We start from the raw sequence: 26,013 nt of genomic DNA, 5'->3' as shown, positions 1-26,013 counted from the left end.
ACTTGTAGGAAACCAGTAATTTTATAGTGCTGGTGAAACCCCATTAGAGCAAATATTTTGAGAAAGGGCTTGGTGTGAAGTTGATTCAGTGTCAAACCTTTGTTGATTTGGTTGCAATAAAACAAATAATCTTACTGCTATACTCAGTTCCTTTCGAAAGGATAGACGCGGTTGGCAGGAAGCTTATCTGTTTGACTCAGTGATATTAGAGAATAAATTAAATAGTTAACATGCTTATTTGTCCTAGGTAGTAGCAATCATCTTCCCATTCTTTTCTTTTTTTGGCAAGTAAAAATTACAAAATCTGCCTATTTATACAGAAACAGAATCCAAAAGCTAGAAGAAAAGGTTTTCTGTCACTGTATACAAAACCTGAGGCTTTGGTGTTTTGCATTCATTTTTATGACAAAATAATATTGATGTCCCATGAAACTATAAATTACATTTACTGAGAGGAATCAACATTTATCATGAGTTTGTATTTCAGATTTTAAATGTACTTAAGTTATAAAATTGGCAAGCCATAAAAATTATTTATTCTGGGAATCTCCTGGAAAAAATACAAATATTATTTCCCTACAAGTTACTTTAAAAAGTTACAGAGAACTTATGAATGATGCTATTCATTAATGGTGTTAATTGATGCTAATGATAATATCATCTAAGGGGATTTTTACCTTTATGGCAGCATTAATGTCTTGAATTGCAGCAAAATTATCACCCATCTGAAGACAGACCACGGCTCTTCCTTCATAGGCTAAATAGCATTTTGGATCAACTTCTATGGCAATGGTAAAGTGATTCCAAGCTTTCTGGAATTTTCCTTGGGCCTAGAAAATTTTTCATTTACATAAAGTAGGAAATTGTCCATAACATGACAAATGTTTATGGTTCTAACCTAATCAAATAAAGCCTTTAGTAAGGGTAAATTTATATTGTGCTAAATCTAACCTATTTTAAACAAGGAAGTAGACTGTACTCTGAGTGCATTCAATTGACTAAATTACCTCTGAGTATTTATGCTAACATTTTAATTAATCAAAATAAATCTAATTGTCAGAGTCATCTCTTATGCCAGTCTTGGACAATATAAAATCATGGCCACCATAAAGTCATGGCCACTATATGAAACACTGATGTTTCTGACAATCACAACCACAAAATTTACACTGAAATCCATGCACAATAGGTAGAGATTGTATTTACTGCCTGGCATTGAATCTCCAGTTAAACATTTTATATACATATATAATGTTTATATATATATTGAATATAATAAAATAAATGTGTTTAATAAATAAGAGAAAAAATAATGGTGTAAAACCTATTTTGATAAACTGTACCAGCATCTGGAATTTTAGGGTACCTATACATAGTCCATGGAAAATGCATTTAAATCTGCCAAGTTTCTGTATATACAAACTTTAGCACCAACTGGAAAACAAGAAAAAAGTTAGGAGAGGGGCACTGTTAATTGAAAGGTATCTGAGTATTTCCTAGAGAAGACCAGGTAGCAACTGAACACCTCATCAGTGTAAGGTAGTGAGTTGATAAATGCACTGAGTCCAGAGTCTGTCCTTTGTATGCATAGGCTAAAAATCTACCTTACCAGAATCTCAGAAGCTGAGAAGCTGAGTCACATTAACCAAACAGAGCCCAGTGACTCTTGCATAAAACTAGTAAGATAACTACACACTGTTCTTTAACACTGTTCTTTAACAGTTCTTTACACACTGTTCTTTAAGAGGCAAATCTTCTCCCTCTGGGCGAATTACGTGAAAATCAACACTGCCATAAGAAATTCAGTGGAGAAACAAGGAATATAAGAATATTAAGCTGCAAACAGCCTCACAATGGGATATCTGTCATCTGTTCCTGAAATCCTTTTTGGCTAACCTCGATATCGCTAGTATGAGGCACATAGTAGGGAAATCTGTAAGAATTTGTTGAACAAATGGTTAGTCTTTCCCTTGGGCAGAACTTGGATGAAACGCTCTAACTCTCTTTTTTCAGTCCTTTCTTTCCTGATTCAATCCTTCTTCCTACTGAGTGTTTCTCAGTCTTCTTTCAGGTTGATACATACCAAGTGACATCTTCATAAAACAAAAATCTGATGTCATTGCTTTGGTTAATTATACTGGATTTCTTTTATTTTTTTAAGATTTAATTTATTTATTTAACAGAGAAAGAGAGAGAGAGAGATTACAAGTAGGCAGAGCAGCAGGCAGAGAGGGGAGGAAGCAGGCTCCCTGCCAAGCAGAGAGCCCAATGTGGGGCTCGATCCCAGGACCCTGAGATCATGACCTGAGCCGAAGGCAGAGGCTTAACCCACTGAGCCACCCAGGTGCCCCTATACTGACATTTCTAACTGGCCTGCAAAGCCTTCACCTCCAGTCATTTTGTACTTTCTAGCCTGTCCTACTCCAATATTTGGGTCCTCTCTTTCATAAGACATTCGAATGGGTTGTTCACTGGGTCTTAGTCCCAACTCTTAAGTCTGACTGATTACCAGTCTGTCACACTCAATTTAAATGTTAATTTCTCAAAAAGTTCTCTCTTCCCCTTAAACAAATCTGAGTTTCCTTGTTACAAGTTGTTCTAAAACCCATCCTTTTCCTTTGTATCACGAGTATAATTAAATAACTTCATATGATTGCTTGATACTCATCTCTCTACTAAGTAGTAAACTCTTTAAGAACCAAGTATATTTGGTTCACTGCTGTATCCCTAGGCCCCTATCTTAGGGGCTCAGTAAAATGCCTACTGAATGCAATGAATGATGATTTTGACACATTTCATTGGATTGCAGTTAGCTCTTACAGCTTTGGGAGTCATCCTGTCTCTTCCAATTGACTTTATAAATTTCTACTGTAATCTAATAATGGCTAATTTTATGCTTAAGTCTCAGAGGGTGAACAAATTGTTTCCCTTATTAATGAGTTCTTGGGCATACCTCACTATAACCACCAATTCTAACTCATTTACAAATTTAAAAAAAATCAACTTTAATTGCAGATTATTAACAAAAATTTCTGCAGATTATGATAATTTGAGCACATTTTTAGCCCATTGTCTAAAATTTTAAATATTAAAAAAAGAAGAAGATTTAAAATTACTCAGTTCCTCCTCATGGAAAATATAACACACTTAGCACTTTATTCAAAGAATGTCACTAAAAATTTTATTAATGCAAATAGGTTGGTGAGTGCATGTGTCAGGTCAGAGTGTTCCAGAAATCACTCAGAGACCTACTTGGTAACAGAGTAATGCTCTCCCGTCTTGCTGAAAGGACAAACACCTGGTCTCTTGCCTTCCCAGGATAGGCTCCCTGCCATCTGGAAGATGACCTAAATCCCTGTACAGTGGTTGTCTGACCCACTGCATGGCTAAAAGCCACTTCAAAACTTTTGTACAGTGTTTTTCTCTCTAGCTTGTCATTAATTCAACAGGACAATACCTATGGGGCCCAAGTATAAGTTAGTGAAACAAATGTTAGCCACATTCTCATATGTGAAACTCATCAGGCAAATTTCAAAAGTTGTCTGTAAGTGTGGGGGTCAGGTAAAGCATTAAGAAAACTCGGGTTCAGAGGGTCCACACTTCACTAGTAGTTCAGGTCCCTGGATATGGTCCCCAGGCAGGCTCCCTCTAACTAATAAACCCTTTTGGAAGCTCTGATCTGGATACTGATAGTAAGGGAAAGGTAAAATGTACACAGCCAAAGAAAGAATATATATCCCTATCACCACTAAAGGGCTAAATATAGTCTTTCTCTTGTCCAAAAGGTGTTTTTATGGGCTAATATATTGTTATATAACGTTACCTGCAAATTATAACCCAGGCTAATTCTGGCGCTTATATATGTTGGATTAATGTGCAATGCTTTCAGAAAGTCCTTCTGTGCTTGTTTGGTGGCTTTCTCATGACCATATTCCATGTAAGAATTTCCCCGTCCAACATAAGCATCCAGAAAACATGGATTAATTTTAAGAGCCCAAGTGAAGAAATCAACAGCTTCTTCAAACTCTTTATTTCTGAAAATAAATGAAAATATTGATCCTTTCTAGTGAATTTTCTAAGTACTTTTCTATACATAATTTATTCATGAAGATTTGCTTTGACCCTTATAAAAAAAAACTTTCACTTTTTTTTATTATCTATCATAGGAAGTAAGTTCATCTAACCTAAGAAAGTCTGACAGGGTCTTTGAAGATTTTGGTGACAGGGAAGAGGGAGGTAAGAGCCATTTTTACAACAGAATGTGTTGGGATGATATTTTAGAGTTCTTTTTTCAGAACTATAAATGTCTGAATAGCATTCATGAACTTATTTGATTGATGAAATATACTATTTAAATCAGAATAAAGTAAGTGCATTTATGTATTTAATATTTCCTCATACAATGAAAGGAACCAAATTTTCATCATATAGGAGGCCTTACTTCAGATCTTTTATAAAGGCAAACACTTTTTGTGGACACCAGGAAAGGAGAAAAGAAAAAAAGGAAAATGCATTTGATTTATTAAGTTACGAATAGATGTGACTAAATGATAACTCTCTCTCTCTCATCATTATTCTCTTGGGGAGTGAGGGCTAGAGAACAAATCAATCATTTGCTCATGGCCAGAGAGAGTCACTTTTCCATCTTGTATGTGTATCTAATAATTACATTCAGTCTCAACTGGCACAGAGAACATCTAGGATCTTTTTTAAAAACTAGAACAAGGGAGCTAACACTGAGTAACTGCTAACTTACCAGGTACTGTGCTAAATGCTTTACGGTAACTATGCTCTTTCACTCAATCCCTCCACCAATTCCTAAGCTAGTCATACTTTTCTACATTTTATATATTGAAAGACAATGGCTCAGAAAGTTCGCACATAGAAAATAACACGGTAAACGGCGTAGTGAGGTTCAGCAGTGCATGTATCTAAGATTCAGACTTGGGTCAACAACTCCAAACTTCACGTTTTTCCACACAGTCATCTCTACCTCACATTCTTCACCTTTGACATGCCTGCAGTTGGTGCGCAAGATTTTATATCTCAGTAGTGTAGTCAGAAGGAAGGTGTGACGCTCAGAGCTAAACCTGAATGTGCAAATTAATCCTAATTGTTCAAAGCTGTTATGGGAAACAAATGTGCATGTGTGAAAACCATTTAGTAAAGAAATGCTCAATAAAGATTATCATCTTCTCCCACTCCCTTCATTACTTTCTCAAAAAGGCTTCAAAATTTAACAAGATGCATCACTACTTTACAAATTTTTCCTTTATAAAATACATGGAACCAAGGGAAACTGTTCTAGAGACTGTCATCTCCTAGATATTATTCAGGAATATTCCTTAAAGTACTGTTTCCCAAACTTCAGCCCCTCCTTGGTGACAGTTGCCCTATGTTCTACCTATACTATCATTTACTGAATATTTTTCTTTAAGTCAAATCACCATTTTACTTATTTCAAAAAACAATTTCAATCCCATAACTATAAAATTATTTATTTAATACCATAAACAGAAAGCAACCATAAAAATAAACAAGTATTGGTGTTGGATACTACAGTAGTCTGTAGAAAACTGAACCTGAGGGCTGGACCATCTCTTAGAAAATGTAGGAAAGACAGAAAGACTAGCTTTTAGCTGAGACTTTCTCCTTGACATATTCAGAAGGTTTGAGAAAGAACTCATTTTGAAATTGAAAAGCACTCCAATATCTCACAATGTGATTGAATATTTTTAATGCCTGTCTAAGCCATGAAGAATAATTGAGGTACTTACGATATTTATTCCATGTTTTGGCAAACACTACCCAAAGGTGGGGCATCAAGTGTTCTGCCAGAAAACTGTACAAGAAGCAGCAGTGAAATACCAGGAAAACTTGGCCTCTGATAATTCAGACAGGCAGAAAGTGAACACTCATGTATATGAGCCAATTGTATCTGTTAAGTTCTCTGTGGATTGTTACTAAGAAAACATAGGTTTATTTCCCTCAGTAGCTTAGAGTGAAATTGTGCTTCTCTCCTGATAACTGGCACTAGTGGAGAGGTGAAAGTTCACTAAATAAGAGTAACAATGCCTGAGGTTGTGTTCTGTTTACAGAGATCTTTTCCTCTGTACCTCTCATTCCCCTTTGCCTATTTCTCTCATTATCCACCCCTGTCCTCACTGGTAGCCACCAATCTGTTCTCTGTATTTATGAGGATGTTTCTGTTTTTGTTTGCTCATTTGTCTTGTTCTTTCAATTTCCACATTTAAGTGAAATCATACCCTATTTGCCTTTCTCTGTCTGATCTATTGGACGTAGCATAATATCCTCTAGGTCCATTTATGTTGTTGCAAATGGCAAGATCTTTTCTTTTTTTAATAGCTGAGTAATTCCATTGTGTTCATGCTTGTGTGTTTGGTTCCGCGTGTGTCTGGGTGTGTGTATTGTATCTTTACCCATTCATTTATCCAAGGGCACTTGTGTTACGTCCATATATTGACTATTATAAATAATGCCACAATAAATACATGGTTGCATAGATCTTTTCAAATTAGTGCTTTCATTTTCCTTGGGTAAAATAATGGAATTACTGGATCATACAGTATTTCTTTTTTTAAGGAAACTCCTTAATGTTTTCCACACTGGTTGTACCAGTTTACATTCTAACAGTGCACTAGAAGGTTCCCTTTTCTCCACATCTTCACCAACACTTGTTATTTCTTGTTTTTTGGGTACCAACTAAGATGACTGGTATGAGGTCATTTCTCCTTGTGGTTTTAATTTACATTTCCTTGATGATCAGTGATGTTGAGCATCTTTTCATGTACCTGTTGCCATCTGTATGTTTTCTTTGGGAAAATATCTATACCAGTTCTCTGCCCATTTTAATCCAGTTATTGGAGGGTTGGTGTTACGTTGAATAAATTCTTTACATATTTCAGATATTAACCCCTTGTCAGATATATCATTTGCAAATACTTTCTCCCATTCAATAGGTTGCCTTTTCTTTTTGTTCATAGTTTCTTTTGCTGTGCAAAACTTTTTATTTTGGTGTATTCTCCATAGTTTGTTTCTGCCTTTGTTTCCCTTGCCTGAGGAGACATTTCAAAAAAAAAAAAAAGTCACAAGGCTGGTGTCCAGGAGATTATGGTTATGTTTTCTTTTGGGACTTTCATGGTTTCACGTCTCACATTTAGGTTTTAATCTATTTTGAGTTCCTTTTTGTGTATGTGTAATAAAGTAGTCCAGTTTCATTCTTCTGCATGTAGCTGTCTAGTTTTTCCAACAGCATTTATGAGAATCTGTCTCAAAAACAGACTGCCTTTTCCCCCATTGTATATTCTTGCCTCTTTTGCGTAGATTAATTGATTATACAAACATGAATTTCTTTCTGGGTTCTCTATCCTGTTCCATTCATCTATGTGTCTACTTCTGTGATAGTACCATACTATTTTTATTACTACAGTTTTGTAGTATAGTTTGAAATCTGGGACGGTGATACCTCCAGCTTTGTTCCTCTTTCTCAAGATTACTTTGGATAACAAATTCTTTATCAAGAATAATTAGACAGCAGTGATTCTGTATAAAATGCATTTAGCTGATAGGTTGTTGTGCTCAGTATTTCCATCTATGTGTAGCAGCAAATTATTTACTTATCATGCATACCTATGGTGATTAAGCAAACTGAAATTTCCACAGCAATCTCAGTTCTCTCATCATTTTCTTATATATCATTGAAATACTTCTAGTATATTGACATCCAACTGCATCAAACACACTTCCCCACTCATACCCAGGTGGAAATTAAAAATCTTTGTGAGTACATATACCAATATATGGTTTATAAAATACAGTATCACTTTTTGTATAAACTAATCAATTTTAAAAGAAAAAATAAGACAATAATTGAAGCTATTTTTCCATACCTACCTAGTTATCATGCCTATAGTTATTGTTGTTGTTGTTGTTGTTATTTTTTATTATAGTTAACCTACAGGGCAGTATTATTTTCTGGAGTATAGTTCAGTAGTTCCTCACTTACATACAACACCCAGGGCTCATCATACTGAGTGCCCTCTTTAATACCCATCACCCATCTAGACCATGCTCCACCCACACCCCTCCATCAAGCCTGTTCTTTATCATTAAGAGTCTCTTATCGTTTGTTTCCCTCTCACTTTTTTTCCATATGCTCATCTGTTTTATCTGTTTTGTTTCTTAAATTCCACATATGAATGAAAGCATATGGTATTTGTCTTTCTCTGACTTATTTTTCTTAGCTTAATATACTCTAGAACCATACATGTTGTGCAAGTGGCAAGATTTCATCTTTTTTATGGCTGAGTAATACTCCTGTCTGTGTGTGTGTGTGTGTACACCACCTCTTCTTTATCCATTCATCAGTTGATGGACAAATGGACTCTCCATAGTTTAGCTATTGCTGACAATGCTGCTTTAAAAATCAGGACGTATGTACCCCTTTGAGTCTGAATTTGTGTATCCTTTGGGTAAATATCTATTAGTGCAATTACTGGATCATAGGGTAGTTCTATTTTAGCTTTTTTTTTTTTTAAGATTTTATTTATTTATTTGTGAGAGAGAGAGAGTGAGAGAGAGCACAGGCAGACAGAGTGGAAAGCAGAGTCAGAGGGAGAAGCAGACTCCCTGCGGAGCAAGGAGCCCGATATGGGACTCGATCCCAGGACGCTGGGATCATGACCTGAGCCGAAGGCAGCTGCTTAACCAACTGAGCCACCCAGGCGTCCCCTATTTTAGCTTTTTGAGGAACCTTCATACTGTTCTCCAGAGTGGCTGCACCAGTTTGCATTCCCACCAACAGTTCGAGTGTTCCCCTTTCTCCACATCCTGTTGTTTCTTGTGTCGTTAATTTTAGCCTGACTGGTGTGAGGTGGTATCTTATCATGGTTTTTATTTGTATTTCCCTGATGATGAGTAATGTTGAGTGTCTTCTCATGTGTCTTTAACTATCTGGATATCTGCTTTGAAAAGTGTCTATTCATGTCTTCCACCCAATTCTTAACTGGATTATTTGGTTTTGGGGTGTTGAGTTCAGTAAGTTCTTTACAGAATTTGGATACTAATTCTTTATCAGGTATGTCATTTGAAAACATCTTCTCCCATTCCATAGGCTGACTTTTAGTTTTGTTGGTTGTTTCCTTTGCTGTGCAGAAGATTTTAATCTTGATGAAGTCCCAGTAGTTCATTTTTGCTTTTTTGTTTCCCTTGCCACCAGCAACATGTCTAGTAAGAAGTTGCTACAGCCAAGGTCAGAAAGATTTCTGCCTATGTTCTTCTCTAGGATTTTGATGGATTCTTGTCTCAATTTTGGTCTTTCCTCCATTTTGAATTAATTTTTGTGTATGGTGTAACTAACTGGTCTAGTTTCATTCTTTTGCATGTTGCTGTCCAGTTTTCCCAATACCATTTGTTGAAGAGACTGTCCTTTTTCCATTGGATAGTCTTACCTGTTTTGTCCAAGATTAGTTGACCATATAGTTGTGGGACAATTTCTGGGTTATCGATTCTGTTCTGTTGATATATGTGTCTGTTTTTGTGCCAGTACTATACTGTCTTGATGATTACAGCTTTGTAATATAACTTAAAATCAAGAATTGTGATGATTCCAGTTTTGTTTTTCTTTTTCAAAATTGCTTTGGCTATTCAGCATCTTGTGGTTCCATACAAATTTTAGGACTGTTTGTTCCAGCTCTGTGAAAAATGCTGGTGGCATTTTGATAGAGATTACTTTGAATGTGTAGATTGTTTGGGGTAGTATAGGCATTTTAACAATATCTGTTCTTCCGATCCATGAACATGGAATGCTTGTTCATTCCTTTTTGTCCTCTTCAATTTCCTTCATATGTGCTTTGTAGTTTTCAGGGTACAGATTTTTTACCTCTTTAGTTAGGCTTATTCCTAGGTATTTTAATGTTTTGGGTGCAATCGCAAATGGGACTGATTCCTTGATTCTTTTTTCTGCTGCTTTATTATTGGTGTATAGAAATGCAACTGATTTCTGTGCATTGATTTTATATCCTGTAACTGCTGAATTCATGTTTGAGTTCCAGTAATTTGGGGGTAGATTCATCTGGGTTTCCACACAAAGTATCATGCCATCACTGAAGAGTGAGAATTTGACTACTTCTTTGCCAATTTAAATGCTTTGTATTTCCTTTTGTTGTCTGATTGCTGAGGCTAGTACTTCTAGTCTATATTGAACAATAATGGTAAGAGTGGGCATCTCTGTCATGTTCCTGATCTTAGGTGGAAAGTTTTCAGTTTTTCCCTAATGAGAATGATATTTGCTGTGGGTTTTTTGTAGATGGCTCTTATGATACTGAGGTATATTCCCTCTATCCCTACACTGTGGAGAAAGTTTTAATTGAGAGGATGCTGTATTTTGTTAAATGCTTTTTCTGCATCAATTGAGAAGATCATATGGCTCTTGTCCTTTGCTTTATTAATGTGATATACCACGTCAATTGATTTGCAAATGTTAACTACCCTTCCTGTCCAGGGATAAATCCCACTTGGTCATGGTGAATAATCCTTTTCATGTCCTACTGGATCCTATTGATTAGTATTCTGGCGAGTAATTTTGGTATCCATGTTCATCAGGGATATTGGTCTGTAATTCTCCTTTTTGCTGGGGTCTTTGTCTGGTTTTGGGATCAAGGTAATGCTGACCTCATAGAATGAATTTGGAAGTTTTCTTTCCATTTCTATTTTTGAAACAGCTTCAGAAGAGTCCTATTAACTCTTCTTTAAATATTTGGTAGAATTCCCCAGGGAAGCCATCTCTCCCTGGACTCTTGTTTTTTGGGAGCTTTTGATTACTGCTACAATTTCTTTGGTGGTTATGGGTTTGTTCAGAGTTTCTATTTCTTCCTGTTTCGGTTTTGGTAGTTCATAAATTTCCAAGAATGCATCCATTTCTTCCAGATTGACTAATTTATTGGCATCTAGTTGTTCATAATATGTCCTTAAAATTGTATTTCCTTGGTGTTGGTCATTATCAGTAGACATGGTGTCAGCTAGTTGTTTGTGCTGGTCCTCTAGGAGAGAGGTCTGTTGTGCTGATTCTCTAGCTGAATTGTTTCAGTGGAAATGTGCCTCCGGCATGGGGGTGGGAGGCTTGGTGTAAGGAGCTCCAGCCTCCTCTGGGTGGCATTGGTTTGCTTCCTGAAGGCTAATGGTGCTGTTGGGCAAGATGAGTATGGTGGTGCCCTGATCTTTAGCCTCCAAGCTGAAAGTCTGTGCCCCTACTTTTCAGTGCACCCTCATGGAAGAGCAATCAATCACCCCTCGTGTGTCCCCAATTTCTCTCAGAACCCTGCATTCATTCTGCCTGTGTCCAAACTTCCCCACTTCTATGCCTGGGAACAGTGCAGCGTGTTGGAGCCACCCATTCTTTCAACCCAGGGAATCTTCAGACTATGCTTTCAGTCCTGAGATTCTACCTGACTTTGTCACCTGAACACCTTTAAGCCAGGCATGTCCTCCATGGCAGTGGACTACTAAACATCCAGATTTTGCACTCCACGGCTTCTAATACTTTGTGGCACCCTCTGTAAGTAGTCTCCCTCCCCACAAATATATCCACAGCCATATCTCCCCTAAGTCAACTCCACATCTCTTACTTTCCAAAGGTGGTCACTTTGCTACTTATGGACTTGCAGTTTTTGTTTTCACAGACCTCTGATTGATTTCTTGGGTGTTCAGAATGACTTGATAACTATCTAGCTGTGTTCAAGGGATGAGAGAAGCTTCGGGTCACTCTACTACTCTGCTATCTTAACTCCTCTATAAGCACTAAAGTTTAATGAGCATCTAATCTATTCAGACTAAGTAAATAATTATTAAACCCTAAAGTTAGAAAGAGACCTTGAAAGACACATAGCAACCTCTTCAAAGATGACAATGACAAAAATCAAGTCCAGAGAAGGTGACATTGCCAAAACCAGAGACTTCCCAGCCCCCTTACAAATAGAAAGAAAGAAAGACAAACAGAAAGGCAACTTAGAAAAAGCAGTCTCATTTTTTTGAATATGTAGATATCACACAAAATCCTAGATTGAAGCCTTTGTTAAACAATCACATGGCAGTTAAAGAACAGAGGACGTGGTCAAGTATCTAGAACAGGATATATATCCAGCCAAGACATAAATTATTAAGCATCAATTACAAATATGAAAAATTTAAAATTAGCTTTTTTTAATAAAATGTGTTTTGATAAATATAAAATAATATGATCACTGAGAAAGGTGCATGGTTATCATTAGAGTGTCCATAACTATGGACCATGTGCTGAGTGTGCAGGCAAGGCCACAGACATAAAAGCCCACTGCATTTTCCAAATTAATCACATACGTGACCAGATGTGCCCTACTGAGTTGTACAAATAAATCATAAATACCTCCCGATACTAAAGAATGTGGCTTGCAGAGTCAAAGGTTCAAAATTACTTTATGCAAATATTAAAAAGAACAAAATAGACATTAAATAGACATTCTGGGATAAAAAGTGGCTAGGATGTGTTACTGAGTAAATCAGGCTTTCCCTCTGTGGCATTTTTTTTTTTTTTAAATCTGAAAGTGCCTTTCTCAAAGAGATCTAAAAATTAACTCTACCATAACACTCTTAGTAACCAAATTGGACAACAAGTAGGATATTCAGCCTAAGGAATGTTGTCTCCTAGCAACCACAAGAGTGAGAGCCAGATATATACAAAGGCATACTTCAAAAGTCTGCAACCCCATGAGTTCAAAGATCAAAGTCCTAAAATTTAAAGATTTATTCCTTTTTTTGAATTTTCCAAATGGGAAAACTTTTACTTTCCCCACTATAAGACATCAATAATGAATCTCAGTACTTAGAAACCAAGCTGCTGTGGTATAAGCATATTATAGCTTACCTTGAAAAGCAAAAATACTTTTCCTGGAATAAATATAACCAATCACTAAACATTCTTTATTGCTAAATTCAGTAAAACTTAAAACACATGGAATTGGGACTGTGAGTTATCAGGGCTTTACTGTTGATTTAAATTCTACTTTTATTAAAGGACAATAGAGATTCCAGTCGGCTGATGAAAGTTGGGTTATTTGGAATTGCAAAGCAGTATCAGCTTAAGGAGGCTCTGCCATATAGACCCAGTGATTACATTTCATAAAAGAGCTCAGGAACTGACACAGAGAGAACTTTACTGTCTCTAATAGTTGCTAAACATAAAAATGAGGCTGAGAGAAATTTTGGAGTCTTTTTTTTTTTTTTTTTTTTTAAATTTTAAGAGAATACAATGACCTCAGACATTTTTGGTCTGCACTCACCCACCAAAACAAACACATCAGTCATCATTATTCCATCTCTTTTTAAGAATGACAATTACCTAAAGAGATGAATTGTACAAAGGTTCCTGGATTAATATAGACAATGGTGTGACTATGTTTTGCTTTCTATATAAAATTAAATGTCTGAGACCCGTTTAGGCTTTTTACCTCAATGACACCTTTTACAAGTAGCAATTATTATATTACTATGTTCATAAAATTAAAAGTCTGACTTTCGAAGAAAAATGTAGCTGTACTATCTGTGTCCTAAAGGGGGGAAAAAAAGAATGCTGATTTCCTAAATAATTCAAACTATGTTCTATTCTCTAAACTGGATATTTACACAGCCTAGCTTACATAATTTGTGAATATCCAAGTTTCTCCTCCAATTAATTGCTGTTGTTTCATGAAAAATAGTACTGTAAACTATCACTTAATCGAATATATCTCATCCTACCAAAAAATCTTCATGGCTAAATCTCTATGCTTTTTAAAGCAAAATGATCAGAAACTAAGTTTTAGATGCCAAATGTATATGTAGAAACATAAACACTACTGTTAACAAAATCTACCTACTCTCATATTATCTGAGTAACTTTTAAATCGATTGTCATCTATATTTGAGCCTATTCTTTTCTCCCCTTCTCTAACTTTTTTTTTTTTTAAGTAGCCCCCAATACAGCCCCTAACACAGGGCTCAAACTCATAAACCTGAGATCAAGACCTAAGCTGAGATCAAGAGTCAGGATGCTTAACTGACTGAGCCACCCAGGTGCCCCATTACTTATTTTTATAATAACCCCAGAAACAGGTAATAATGTTTTAAGTAATTAGTTTTTTATAGATTTTCTTATATTTTGGGGATATTTACTGGTATTGTTGTAATTAGTTTTAGATTTACGACTATGTTTTCTAAATGCAAAATTTTCTTGAGACTATGTTTTGAAATCACTCTCTCTTCCAGGAAACAGGCTTTATAAAAGTTAGTTCCATTTTATGAACAAAATTAATTAATTTTATTTTGTTCTTAGCTATTTCAAGCTATGCATGATTTTATTCTGTATATTACCAAGGTCCTTTCCAGTAATGGGGTTGTATCAGATGGGTTCCCCAATGCCATGAGGCAGTTATTTCTTGGAAGACTTGGCTAAATCATTTATTATAATGACACACTCAGGGGGGCTCCCCACTTCTCTACAGGGAATCTTTGTGTCTCTCCCCATTTTTATACTCTTAGTTCCACAACATTTTCCTGTTTCTTTTATTCTTCTATCATTATAAATATGATGGTTCTACCTGCTTTCACATCAACATAAATTGCACTCCATACCTGTGATAGCACATGGCAGTTGCTTGACAAAGGCTCACATTAGTCTTGCTTATCAGTGCAGCTTGTTTAAAATCCTGAAATAGTTTTATAAACTGTTAATTTTGTAACATTATCTTTTGTGCTTTCTTAAACTTCCTTCTAACTTTGATTCTACCATGAATATACTTAACACAAACATTAAAATATACATCTTCCTCAAACTTTATTTTTCATTTTAGTATCACAGCTAATGAGAATGGATGGAACAGAGGAAACCCATAACTGAAAAGTCACTCAGAATCTTATGCTACTGGTTTCCACTTTCCCTGTGGCTTTGCCCTGCTCTGTGTAATGAGTTACTTCATCTGCTTTCTTTTTATTGTTTTTTCCCAGTGCACATCACCAGAGACTTCCCCTTCTACATAGAAATGGAAATTCACTTGGAGATAAGTTTTGGCAGTGTATGTTTAGAGGACAAACAGGCACCTAGGCCCAGGAAAGTGTGTAACTGGGTGGTTTGTGTGGATTGACTAACGCTGCTCCTACTTTGTAATCCACACTTCTGGGAAGAAGTATGTTGTTTTGTCCAGAGATCCTAGAAGCTCTTGAGAGGAAGCAATGTAAACTCTAACCCCAAGATTTTGAGTTAGAGAAGTCAGCTAGGATAGACCTGAATGGCCCTGGGGAGGAGGAGGTTAAGAGAATAAAAAATGCTAAGCCCACAAAAGGTCCTGACTTTGTGGCCCTAACACTCACTGTCCTCTCTTAGGCACTGAAGAGGAGCTAACCTTCATAGGTGGTCTCCCTCTCCTTCTCCTTCTCCCTTTCGCTTTCCTTCTCTTTGCTCCTCTTTCATCCACCAACCTTCCCAGGCTGTGCCACAGGGAGGAAGCTGGCTGTCTTGTGCGGGTAGAATGAGATTTCTGCAAATACTTGTGTGAAAGAGGGAGCAATAGGGTCAAATTAACACTCTACGAGGCCTTCCTAGGACTCTAGGAGGGTATGAATCACATCGACCAATCTGTGACTGCAGACTCCCCATTTAGATTCCTCAAGTATATTTTGATATTAAATGGAACTATTTAGGAAAAAACAAGTTATTGTCTACTCAAATATAATCTAACCAGATATGCTGCCAGCTAGCTGCCCTACAAAGATTGATTTTGCTAAAATGGAGGCAAATTTACAAGGGTCAGATTCGTTACAAACATTCTTATTAATTTGAGGGCTGTGTGGAGTGACTACTAACTTAAAAGATGGAGAATACCAAGTTTTATTTTGTAATCAGATATAATTTACAAATGGCAACTTGACTTTACATACATAACTGTTATTATGCTATATGGAAATTAGGCATTAATTATCAGCAATAGATATAAATGATTCCTGTTAGCATTACTTAGAATAAAGCTAACAGAATTTTTATGGTTTTTCTTGTCTGCATGAATCTTTTCTCTAATATGGAGATCATAAAAAACAAACCACATGAAGTCACTCACATACAAAGCGAAATCCCAACTCCTATTCCCTCCACTGATGAGTTTATTTGTAAAGACCTTCACCCACACTGTCTCACTTTCTGTGTCAGAAGGTGGACTCTTGACTTTATTCCTCCCTGTCTCCTCTGGAAACTTGCTCCTCCATAGTCCTGGGGCTTTCTCTATCTTTAATCATTGGCTCACTGCTCTGCCCTAATGTGCCTTCCTTCAATCCTCCCTCCCCCAAAACTGCACTTGGCCTTGTCATTCTAACTCTTGTCACTATCAATCCCCTTGAAGGCATGGTCAACACACAGCGGCCATGTCCCCATATCCCCTCAACTGATTGTTCTTGTTCCATAAGGCCAACTTTATTTTGTAATTGGTAAACTGTCTCTAAAGGTATTGGTTCTTTATTTATTTTTATTCTTATCAAAGTAAGCTTTATATACAATGCTACAATGCATAGGGTCTAATAAAACTCGAAAATGTACAAAGCTTATAAGGAGCCCCACTCCCCCTCTTGCTCCTCCTCCCTGTACCCAAGTCTACTGCACAAAGACAATTGCTTTCACAACTTGCTAGGTTTTGTTCTGCTATTTACCTTCAAATTTCTAATAACATGAGTATTCTATCATGTTTAACTTCTGACATAGGATAATATTTAGCTATCTTACACCATCATTTCATACACCTCCCCTTCTGCCACTATCCCATATACCTATGGCAATGCATTTATTTGCTTTAGTCTCTGTTTCACTTCCCTCAAGTGTAGGCTCCTTGGCTACCCATTCATTTTTAAGTTTGAGGTATTAAAATCTTGAGTGGTAGTTTTGGTTGCCCCAAAGAGCTCTTCTCCACTATCTTTAACTTTGTGGAATTATATCCTTTTATTCGTTTACTGTTTTCCTGATAGGTTTTCAAGAGGACAAAGAGATAAACAAATGTTCTCAAGCCAACCAGCTTAACCATTAACTTCCTAAACAATGCCAGTCTAAATGCTGCATTCTACTTCCTGGTCAGTGTGTTCCTATGAAGGTAGGACATACAACTTTCAATTAACTAAAAGGTTTTCAGTGTTTGTCCTACTTAACCACACTATTTATCAATCACTCCCACTAAAAATTTTTCCGTATGCAGGTTTTAAGACTCTGCTTTCTCTCTCTCTCTCTTTTTTTTTTTTTATCTAGCCCTCTTAATATTAGGTCTTATATTCTTTCACTGGTTCTTCCTCAACCTGCATTTTTTTCTTAATTTAATGTTTCAAATTAATAGTTTCAAATTAATATTTTTCACTTTACTTTGAGAAAAACATCTTTTTTTAAACTTTTAATTAGCGTTTGCCTGGCATGCTTTTTTTTCCAGACTTTTTCATTATATTTAAAGTATGTTTCCTAGAGTCCAAATATAGCTAGGGCTTTTTTTTTTTTTTTAAGACATATTTATTTATTTGAGATAGAGAGGTGGGGAGGAGCAAAAGGAGAGGGAGAGAGAGTCTTAAGTAGACTCCACACTGAGCATGGAGGCTGACTTGGGGCTCAATTTCTCAACCCTGAGATCAAGACCTGAGCTGAAGCCAAGTCAGACACTTAATTGTGCCACTCAGGTGCCCCTATAGTTAAGGTTTTTTAAAAATTCCAATCTGATATTCTCATTATTTTAGTAGGTATACTTGACTGTTTCTATTTAATATAACACTGATATGGTTACATTTAGGTCTAAATTTTATTTTTTGTTTTCTTCTGGTTTCCTCTGTTTTCTGTTCCTTTGCTTTCCCTTTCCAGACTTATTTTGAGTTTATTTTAATTTTTTTTAATTCCATTTTAATCAATCTATGGTCTTTTTGACTAAGGAGGCCACATTTAGGCAGAAATCTGAAAGGAAAGGAAGGTATGAACCACAAACAGATCAGTGGGAAGAGCATTTTATGTTTAAGGAATAGCTTGTAAGATGATTCTGAGGCAGGAAGGGAGCGTGGCATTTCCAAGGAATAGCAAAAGGCCAGAGTGGAGTGGCTGTAGTAAGAAAAGAGGAACATATAACAATGAAATCAGATGAGTAAACAACAATCAGATCATTTAGGGTCTTGGCTGGCCATAGTCAAGAATTCTGATTGCAAAAGAAAAAGAAAAGAAAAGAATCCAGATTGCATTCTAAATGTTATAGGAAGCAATGGAATGTTTTGAGCCAAGGAATAATTCGACCTTCTTTAGGTTTTTAAGAGGTCTCTCTGGCTGTTGTGTAAGAAACAGCATGCTGGAGAACAAGAACAAAATCAGAGAGGCCAGTTAAGAAGCTACTACAAAGTCCACAAAGGAGAGATGATTGTGGCCTGAATTAGGAGGACAGCAGTGGCAAAAATGAGAAGTGATGAATTAAAAATGTGTTTTGATGGGAGAGCTAACTGGACTGACTCATGAGTTGATGTGGGATAAAGAAAAGAAAGGGTTAATAATGATTCCCACTAGACCATGAGCTCCTCAAGGACTGGAACTCTGTCTTAATGATCTCTGTGATTTTACCACCAATGCCAGTTACTTGCCTTGTGAGAAAGAGCATAAGATTTGGAATTAAGAAAGATCTGAGTTCAAATCTGAGTTCAAATCTTACCCTTCCTAGTTGGAAGATTTTATTAAGTACTAAATGGTATATACTTGCTAGATAACACAGGGCCTGAATTTAACTCCCCAACAGCTGAAGTCTTTTCCTCTCAACCCCCATTTTCCTCACTTGTTCCGCTCAAATACTGTGACCCAGAGTTCCATAGCTCACTTGCCTATCCCAAAAAAGTTCTTTAGCCTCTTCTTCTTGAGGGAATTCTAAATGGTATATCTCAAAACCAAAACCTAAAGGAGTTCAACTCTTAAAATTACATTTCTTCATAGTATAAATTCCCTAGAACAAGATTTTTCAGACACCTCCTTAATAATAAGTATTTCTGTGGGAGTAGAATCTCTAAAGTTAACTCTAGGACACAGAAAAATAATACAAGCCATCTCTAAAGGTGAAAAAATTAGGGAACACTCATTACATTCTTATTGTTATTCTTATTCTCATTGTTATTCTGTTGTCTTTCCTCAGAAACACAAAAGCAAAACTACCATTATTTAACCGCCAACTTCAAATTACTATTTGATTTTTGCCTCATATCTCTTAATCTTAATTCCAAAGTTAATTTAAAATAGACAATACAAATAAGATAAAAATGAAAATGATGAATTTTAATTATAATTAATAACAATTAATTACTAAAATACATTTTAAACAACCTATTTCTCTTTTGATACACTGCAGATGCTCTTTTATTGCAATTCTGAGTGCCTGTTTCCAGTAACTTAAAAGTCTATTCCCAGTAGCCTATTTTGAGCAGCCATTTTCTGCCCTATGCTAAACAGATTTATTTTTATATATTTTCAGTGGGGAATGAGGAAAATTCTGAATGAGGAAGAATTAGCACCGAGCTGCAAAATAAACTGATACATAAATCATTTTATTTGCCAAATAATTGAGTCTTATTTGTAGCCAAGATACTCCGTGAGAGAAGGTGAGTGTATTGATAGTTCATCAAATCAGAAACACTTTTTTATATATTAACTGTTTACCTGTAATCAAAACAAAGTAAAAATACACATTTTTGAGCAAAGATTGTATTATTCATTCAAAGTACTTCAATACAGTTCTTGCTAAGTTTTTATTGCTTGTTAATATTGCCATTTGATACCAAGAAAAATTTGTTCACTAGTTTTCAGAAGAGAATGTGCAAAATCAAGTGGGTTCATTTTTACAAGTAAACAGGAAGGAAGGTTTACCTCCAATGCGAAACTATACTGCTGTAACTCTACGTAGATGAGTCCACGATTAATGAAAGTATTTAAAGTCACAGTTTCTCCAGCATCAAGAAGAAGCACAATTCCATAGTCTATTAATGCCTAAAAATAAAATAATCACTTACAACATAGATTTAACTCTCTAGGGCCTTCCACATTGGCTATGAACAAATGCGTTTATGCCCAAACGAGGACCTAACATGGATTTTTAATGTGACTTACTTTTATGGACAAAAATAATCACTCAGATTTAAAGGGTCCTGTTAACTAAATATTACAGACACTGCTATGTTTTTAATAAATGATCCACACTGTACTCGCCTTTCACATGTAATCTCTGGATCATCCTAAGGATTTTTATTGTATATGGTTTGGAATGGTTGAGGGTGGGAGACGCAATACCCTTCCCCCTCTCAGTAGTTTCACCAAATGACTTTTGACATTAAAGCACAGCGCTTGTTACCTTTTAAAATTTAATTCCTTTTTAGTGTTTTATTGTTTTTCCCACTGAAACCTAATCTTTATGGAGGCAGAGTTTATCTATTTGGTTTACCATTGTAAATAACTAACTCAGTGCCTGCCTCTAATGGCAGTAGATAAATTTTTGTTGAATGAATAAATCACGAATCAATGAAAATCGATTTTAATACACAAATAAGCACTCATTGGAAAATTACTTCAAAATATTTTGATAAGCATACTTATATTTTGAAAGACACTAATCTAAACTAAGAATTATCAATTCATAGGACCTTTCTCCATTACTTTAATCTTTTTTTATTCTTTCCAGTGACTCTATACCAGGTACTAAGAATAGCATAAATCTGGGGATTTATGGTTGGAACTTAATCTCTTATTTTCCTACTGAACATTTTGTCCAAAAGTGCCATATGGATTTCTATGATATTTAAATGGGGTGTCTCTCAACTGGATGGGGGTTCCCAGATATAGGGCGCTGATGGGGTGGAAACTGGTGGCATGGGCAGTGACAGATTTCACCTGAAGCAAAACAAAGGAAGTAGAAGTATATCAAATACACAGCAAGTGAGTGGGCAGGCAGGCCAGCAGAGGAAAGCCTATAAGGAGGTAGTGGGTGGACACTGTTTTTAAAGAGGGAGGGTGAAGAGGTATGCCAAGTTTGGAATCTCCTCCTTTTTTAGTAATTGTGTCAGGTTGTAAAAAGTCCTTTAGTTAGTTAAGGCCTACAGATATTTTAAGGTGGGTCACCTGACTGGGCTTTCTATTCAGCCAGGGGGTGGCTGTGGGCCGTTACTACCTATCATCGCTCAAACCTGTTTCCCTGAAAGTAGCCTCTACTGTTTCATCAGAAAAGGGTCAAATTTTCTATGCCTGTAGCTCATGCTAACTGAAAATACAAATAAGCATTTTACTATTTGCTCATTGGTCCTTCTCCAGTATTTCATTACCAAACACTCAAGTGTCTAAAAGAACTGTACAATTAAAAATCCTGTATGTGCGTTGTGACAAAATGATAAGCAAACCTCTGGCAGAGCTGTAAAAATAATTCATAATATGCATAAAACAAAACAAAACAAAACTAGAATGTTTGCAGTTTTCCTGTCATGGAATCCCAGAATATAAAACCTGTAAGATGCCCTGGAGATCCACTAAGCAGCTGAATAGGTGACACAGGAGGAAACAAAAGGTGGGAAATGAGATGTCATGAAGGTCAGTGAGCAGGATTTGGATCATGCCTCTGCTATTATTACTAGATCTTCAGTCTTGGGGAAATTACTTAACACTAAGCCTCACTCTACTCACATATAAAATTGGAATATTAATAACATCATATTGTTGTAAAAGTCCACTTAAAAATATTTTGATTGTATGTTGGTAAAGCATATAGCTCAGTGCTTGTCACCCAATAAGCCCTAAGTAAGTGGTAACAGTTATTTATATTGAAATGAGGTGGTAGTGATGAGGGAACAGGAGGCTGGCTGAGGACATGCTCTAATAAATCACCTTTTGCACCAACGACGTCTTAAGAATTCTTTCTTTAGTCGTCGGCTCCGAACCTCCTCACCCCACCGAACCTGACTTAGGTTCTGGGACTTCATCAGTAGGAAGCAGAATTCCCCTCTTCTTAATTTTTTATGATAGCATATCTTAGAAGAATGCCTAAGTGCATTTTCTGCAGAAAGGTACTTGGGTTTTCTCACTCTAGTCACGACAAGAATGCTGAGAAACAGGTGGAGGGAGACAAACAGGGAGGGGCAGACACTGTTAAATGACATCCGGTCCACACGCTGGAGGTCAGCTGGTTTTACAAAGCCACCTAAAGACTGTTAGCCAGAAGCAAACAAACCTGTGAACGCCAATCCAGCTTTCTACTCTGTGTGACTTGGATATGTTCCTAGCTTCTCCCTGCTTCCATTTCCTCCTCTGTAAAGTGTCTTCGTTGGAGGAAATGTGTGAGCTGGCTAGCAGCTCTAAGATAACCAATGTCATTATTCTAGTTAGATCTCCAGGTAGTTTCTCATTTTAGAACACTGAATTAGAACACTGATTCTGCTAGATATCAGAGATAACAAAAATGGGAGTTCCCTGCCCCCACCCAGTCCATTGTTTGTGGCTTCAGAGTTACCCAGAAAAGGCAGGAATGGGGTGGGGAGGGAGCCGGTCAAAGATGCCTGCTGTGCAGGTTACTTGATAAATGATCCTTTAATTAGCTTTTAGAATCTTAACAACTCCTTCGTTAAAAATTAGTTATTCATTTGTCAAGATTTCTGGAGGAAACCTGACAGACAGGCTGCCAGGAATTCTACAGTCTCTTAGGTAGGAACAATGGTTCTCAACTTCTTCCTTTCCATAGCAAATACCTCTCTAAATCTCCCAACGTCTTAAACAGATTCCACTGTCCAAATTTCAAGGAGGTTGGAGGAGAACAGTGGGAATGCGAGGTAGTCTCTTAGAGGAAAGCTTCACTAACTGTGGAAGTAGAGAGAAATGAGAAGGGAAGACAAGCAGACAACAGAACAACAGAGGAGAGAAGCGAGAGGGCGGGCAAGGCAATGAGAAGCCAAGACCAGCTGGCCAGCGAGAAATCTTGACTTGGAAAGGACCAGTCCTGCAGGGGTAGGGAAGAGAAGGGTAAGATTAGAAAACAGAAAAGACATTCTGCCCAGGTAGAAGGTGGATCAGGACAAACAGAGGAAAAAGTTTTACTGCAGCCATCATTTGGGGCTTCAAAATACACAGGCAATGCTTGTCACTGGTCCTAGACCTGGAAAACCATAGTGGAAAACTCCCTGCTGCGTCTGTGTGGTCTGAGTACTGTACAAAAAAAAAAAAAAAAAAAAATCCCTAAACAAACTTTTCTAGCTAATGTTGAGATTTTGAAGCAAAGATATTGTTAATGATCACTGCTTAAAAATTCTGCAAGCAATGTGCTTTGGTGAGCGCTGTGAAGTGTGTAAACCTGGCGATTCACAGACCTGTACCCCTGGGGATAAAAATATATTATATGTTTATAAAAAATTAAAAATTAAAAAAAAGCATATTGGAAAAAAAAATTCTGCAAGCAGTATATCAGTAGAAACATTCACTCAAATGAGAATTGTGAAATATATTTTAATTTGTAAATACCTTTAAATGCTTATGAGCATTGTAAAATTAATTCTCATGTGACATTGCAAAGATTGTATAAATATATTTGGTGAGGACCAATAAAACCTTAAATATTCTTTGAAACTGTTCTTTGGTTTCTCAAGTTTGTGTGTGTGTTTATGTGTGTGTATGTGTATTTCCACAGGAAATACTTTTCAGAACTATAACAGAAGAAAATGCTTTACACTTGCTTTAAATGTGTTTACAAATGTGTAGTTTACTAAAATGGTCACTTACCATTCGAAGTTCGTTTATCTTGGTGTAGCATAATGCTCTGTTATAAAATGCTACATAACTGTTTTTGTCCATATTGATAGCTGTAGTTAAATCTGTAATCGCTAGCTTATAAGTCTGCAAAGAAAAAAATAACTAGATAAGAAGGATCAATCATAATGGACTGAAATTTAATTGCAAAATAAATTCTCGATTCTATCAAATTTTTTGGAACATTCATTTACCCATTCTGTGCATCATCTGTGAAATTAAGACAATTAAGCTAATCTTTCACAGAGTTAATTAAGATCTCTTGGTAGGAATTATTTATAATAATGTTTCTCCTACCCACAAATAAAATTCAATATATAATTTAATTTAGATGATTATCTTATTGCCAATATTGCTATAAAGCAAAAAGATTATACTTCTTATTAGTAAAAGAGAAGCCACATTCATCCAGCAAACATTCACCAAACCTTGCTTGCTTCTGTCACGCATACTGTTATGTAACATAATGGTCATGTTTTCTACCCATGGTCTCTTTCACTTCCTCTTTGATGCGTCTCTGATAACTTAGATCATTCATTTCTGTAGATAGTAATTTTCATGGACTTAACATGTAATACAAGGTCTTACCTTTGTCTTAAGGTATTATTTGCAAAATATTTCATATGAAATAGTTACAAAGAAAGGTCAGAAAAGAAAAGTAGGGAGAAACAAAGTATTCCATGAAGTATCAGATATCAATGGGGCTGCTCACACCATTTGATCCAGTAAGTTCCATTTAGGAGTCAATCATAAATTCCAGCAATGGCTTTGTTCTCAGTGTGTATATTATTTAAGACAGCAAAATGGTAAAACAGTAAAATGCCCAACAATAAAAATAAACTATGGTAGAATATTATTCAGTCTTTAAAAATGGTATCTTCAAAAATTGTGAGAAGCAAGGCACAACAAATTTTTAAGTAGCATAATCCCAGTTTTGGAAAATACATATCATATTTTCAGGGAAAAAAAAAAGACTAAATGTAAATAAACCAAAATGCTCTCAGGAATTTTCACTTGATGATGGGAGTAATAGGTGATTTTAATCTTCTTTATTCCCCTATGTAATTTCCAAACCCTTTGCAATGAATATACGCTACTTTCTTAATAAGTAGTAAGTGCTAGTTAAAATATAAAAAGTAAATATCACTATTTTGTGCAAAATTATGAATTGAAATCCCTTTGATGTACTGTGAAAGCATAAAGGGTTCTATGCAGTTGTGCCCTTTATACCATGGGGATTCTCCCCCACAGAAGGAAAAAGGAAGCTAGTCACAACTTGACAAATCTGAGCATCCACGCACTCTAAAATCTCACTTAACAAGACAGGAAACAGCCCTACCTTGTTGTAGTATTTCAGAACTCCTCTGTAGATATAGGCACGCACACTCTGAGGATAAATTTTAATAGCCTCATTACAATTCAAGATTGCTTTGGAGTATCTGCCTTTCAAACCATAGAAGGCTACTCGGCTTAAGTATGCCTTTTCAGGAAAAGAGCAGAGGAAAGCAGGAATGAATATTTTAGTAAAGCATCAATTCTCCCAAAAGATATAGTTTGAACAAATCCATGCCATCCAAAAACGGTATAAAATATAGTCTTTTTTCCCCCACTCTCTTTTATTAGAAAATATTTCAAACAGGCACCTGGGTGGCTCAGTCCTTGAGCATCTGACTCTCAGTTTCGGCTCAGGTCATGATCTCGGTGAGGGCTGTGGGACCCAGCCCCGTGTAGATTCCGAGCTCAGTGGGGAGTTTGCTTGAGATTCTCTCTCCCAGTCCCTTTGCCCCTCCCCCACTCATGCACACACTTACTCTCAAATAAATAACTTTTTTTTTTAAGATTTTTATTTATTTATTTGACAGACAGAGATCTCAAGCGGACAGAGAGGCAGGCAGAGAGAGGAAGGGAAGCAGGCTTCCTGCCGAGCAGAGAGCCTGATGCGGGGCTCGATTCCAGGACCCTGAGATCATGACCTGAGCCAAAGGCAGAGGCTTTAACCCACTGAGCCACCCAGGTGCCCCTAAATAACTCTTTTTTTAAAGTAATAAAGTATTTTGAACATAGAGAATAATTTAAAAAATAGTACAATGAACATCCATATAACTACCATGTGGATTCAATGATTATTATTTCACAATATTTATTATATCTATTTTTCTGAACTATTTGAAAAT

The 26,013-nt window shown here is 36.3% G+C and overlaps 1 protein-coding gene across 3 annotated transcripts in view; it reads right to left on the bottom strand.

Moving 5' to 3' along the window:
- The window catches only part of TTC6 (tetratricopeptide repeat domain 6), a 222,465-nt gene that overhangs the window by 12,016 nt on the left and 184,436 nt on the right, over window positions 1-26,013 (bottom strand). For all 3 annotated transcript variants that reach the window (XM_059181956.1, XM_059181957.1, XM_059181958.1), the window contains 6 exons: window positions 25,179-25,319; window positions 23,813-23,926; window positions 19,931-20,050; window positions 14,665-14,738; window positions 3,824-4,034; window positions 678-830 (listed from right to left, as the gene is read on the bottom strand). In XM_059181956.1, the coding sequence (XP_059037939.1) occupies window positions 678-830; window positions 3,824-4,034; window positions 14,665-14,738; window positions 19,931-20,050; window positions 23,813-23,926; window positions 25,179-25,319 (813 nt within the window). The remainder of the gene's footprint in view (window positions 1-677; window positions 831-3,823; window positions 4,035-14,664; window positions 14,739-19,930; window positions 20,051-23,812; window positions 23,927-25,178; window positions 25,320-26,013) is intronic.

The sequence above is a fragment of the Mustela lutreola genome, chromosome 7 (assembly GCF_030435805.1).
Source record: "Mustela lutreola isolate mMusLut2 chromosome 7, mMusLut2.pri, whole genome shotgun sequence".
Lineage (NCBI taxonomy): Eukaryota > Metazoa > Chordata > Mammalia > Carnivora > Mustelidae > Mustela > Mustela lutreola.
The sequence above is the reverse complement of the archived record's forward strand: the minus strand, read 5'-3'. Positions and strand labels throughout refer to the sequence as shown.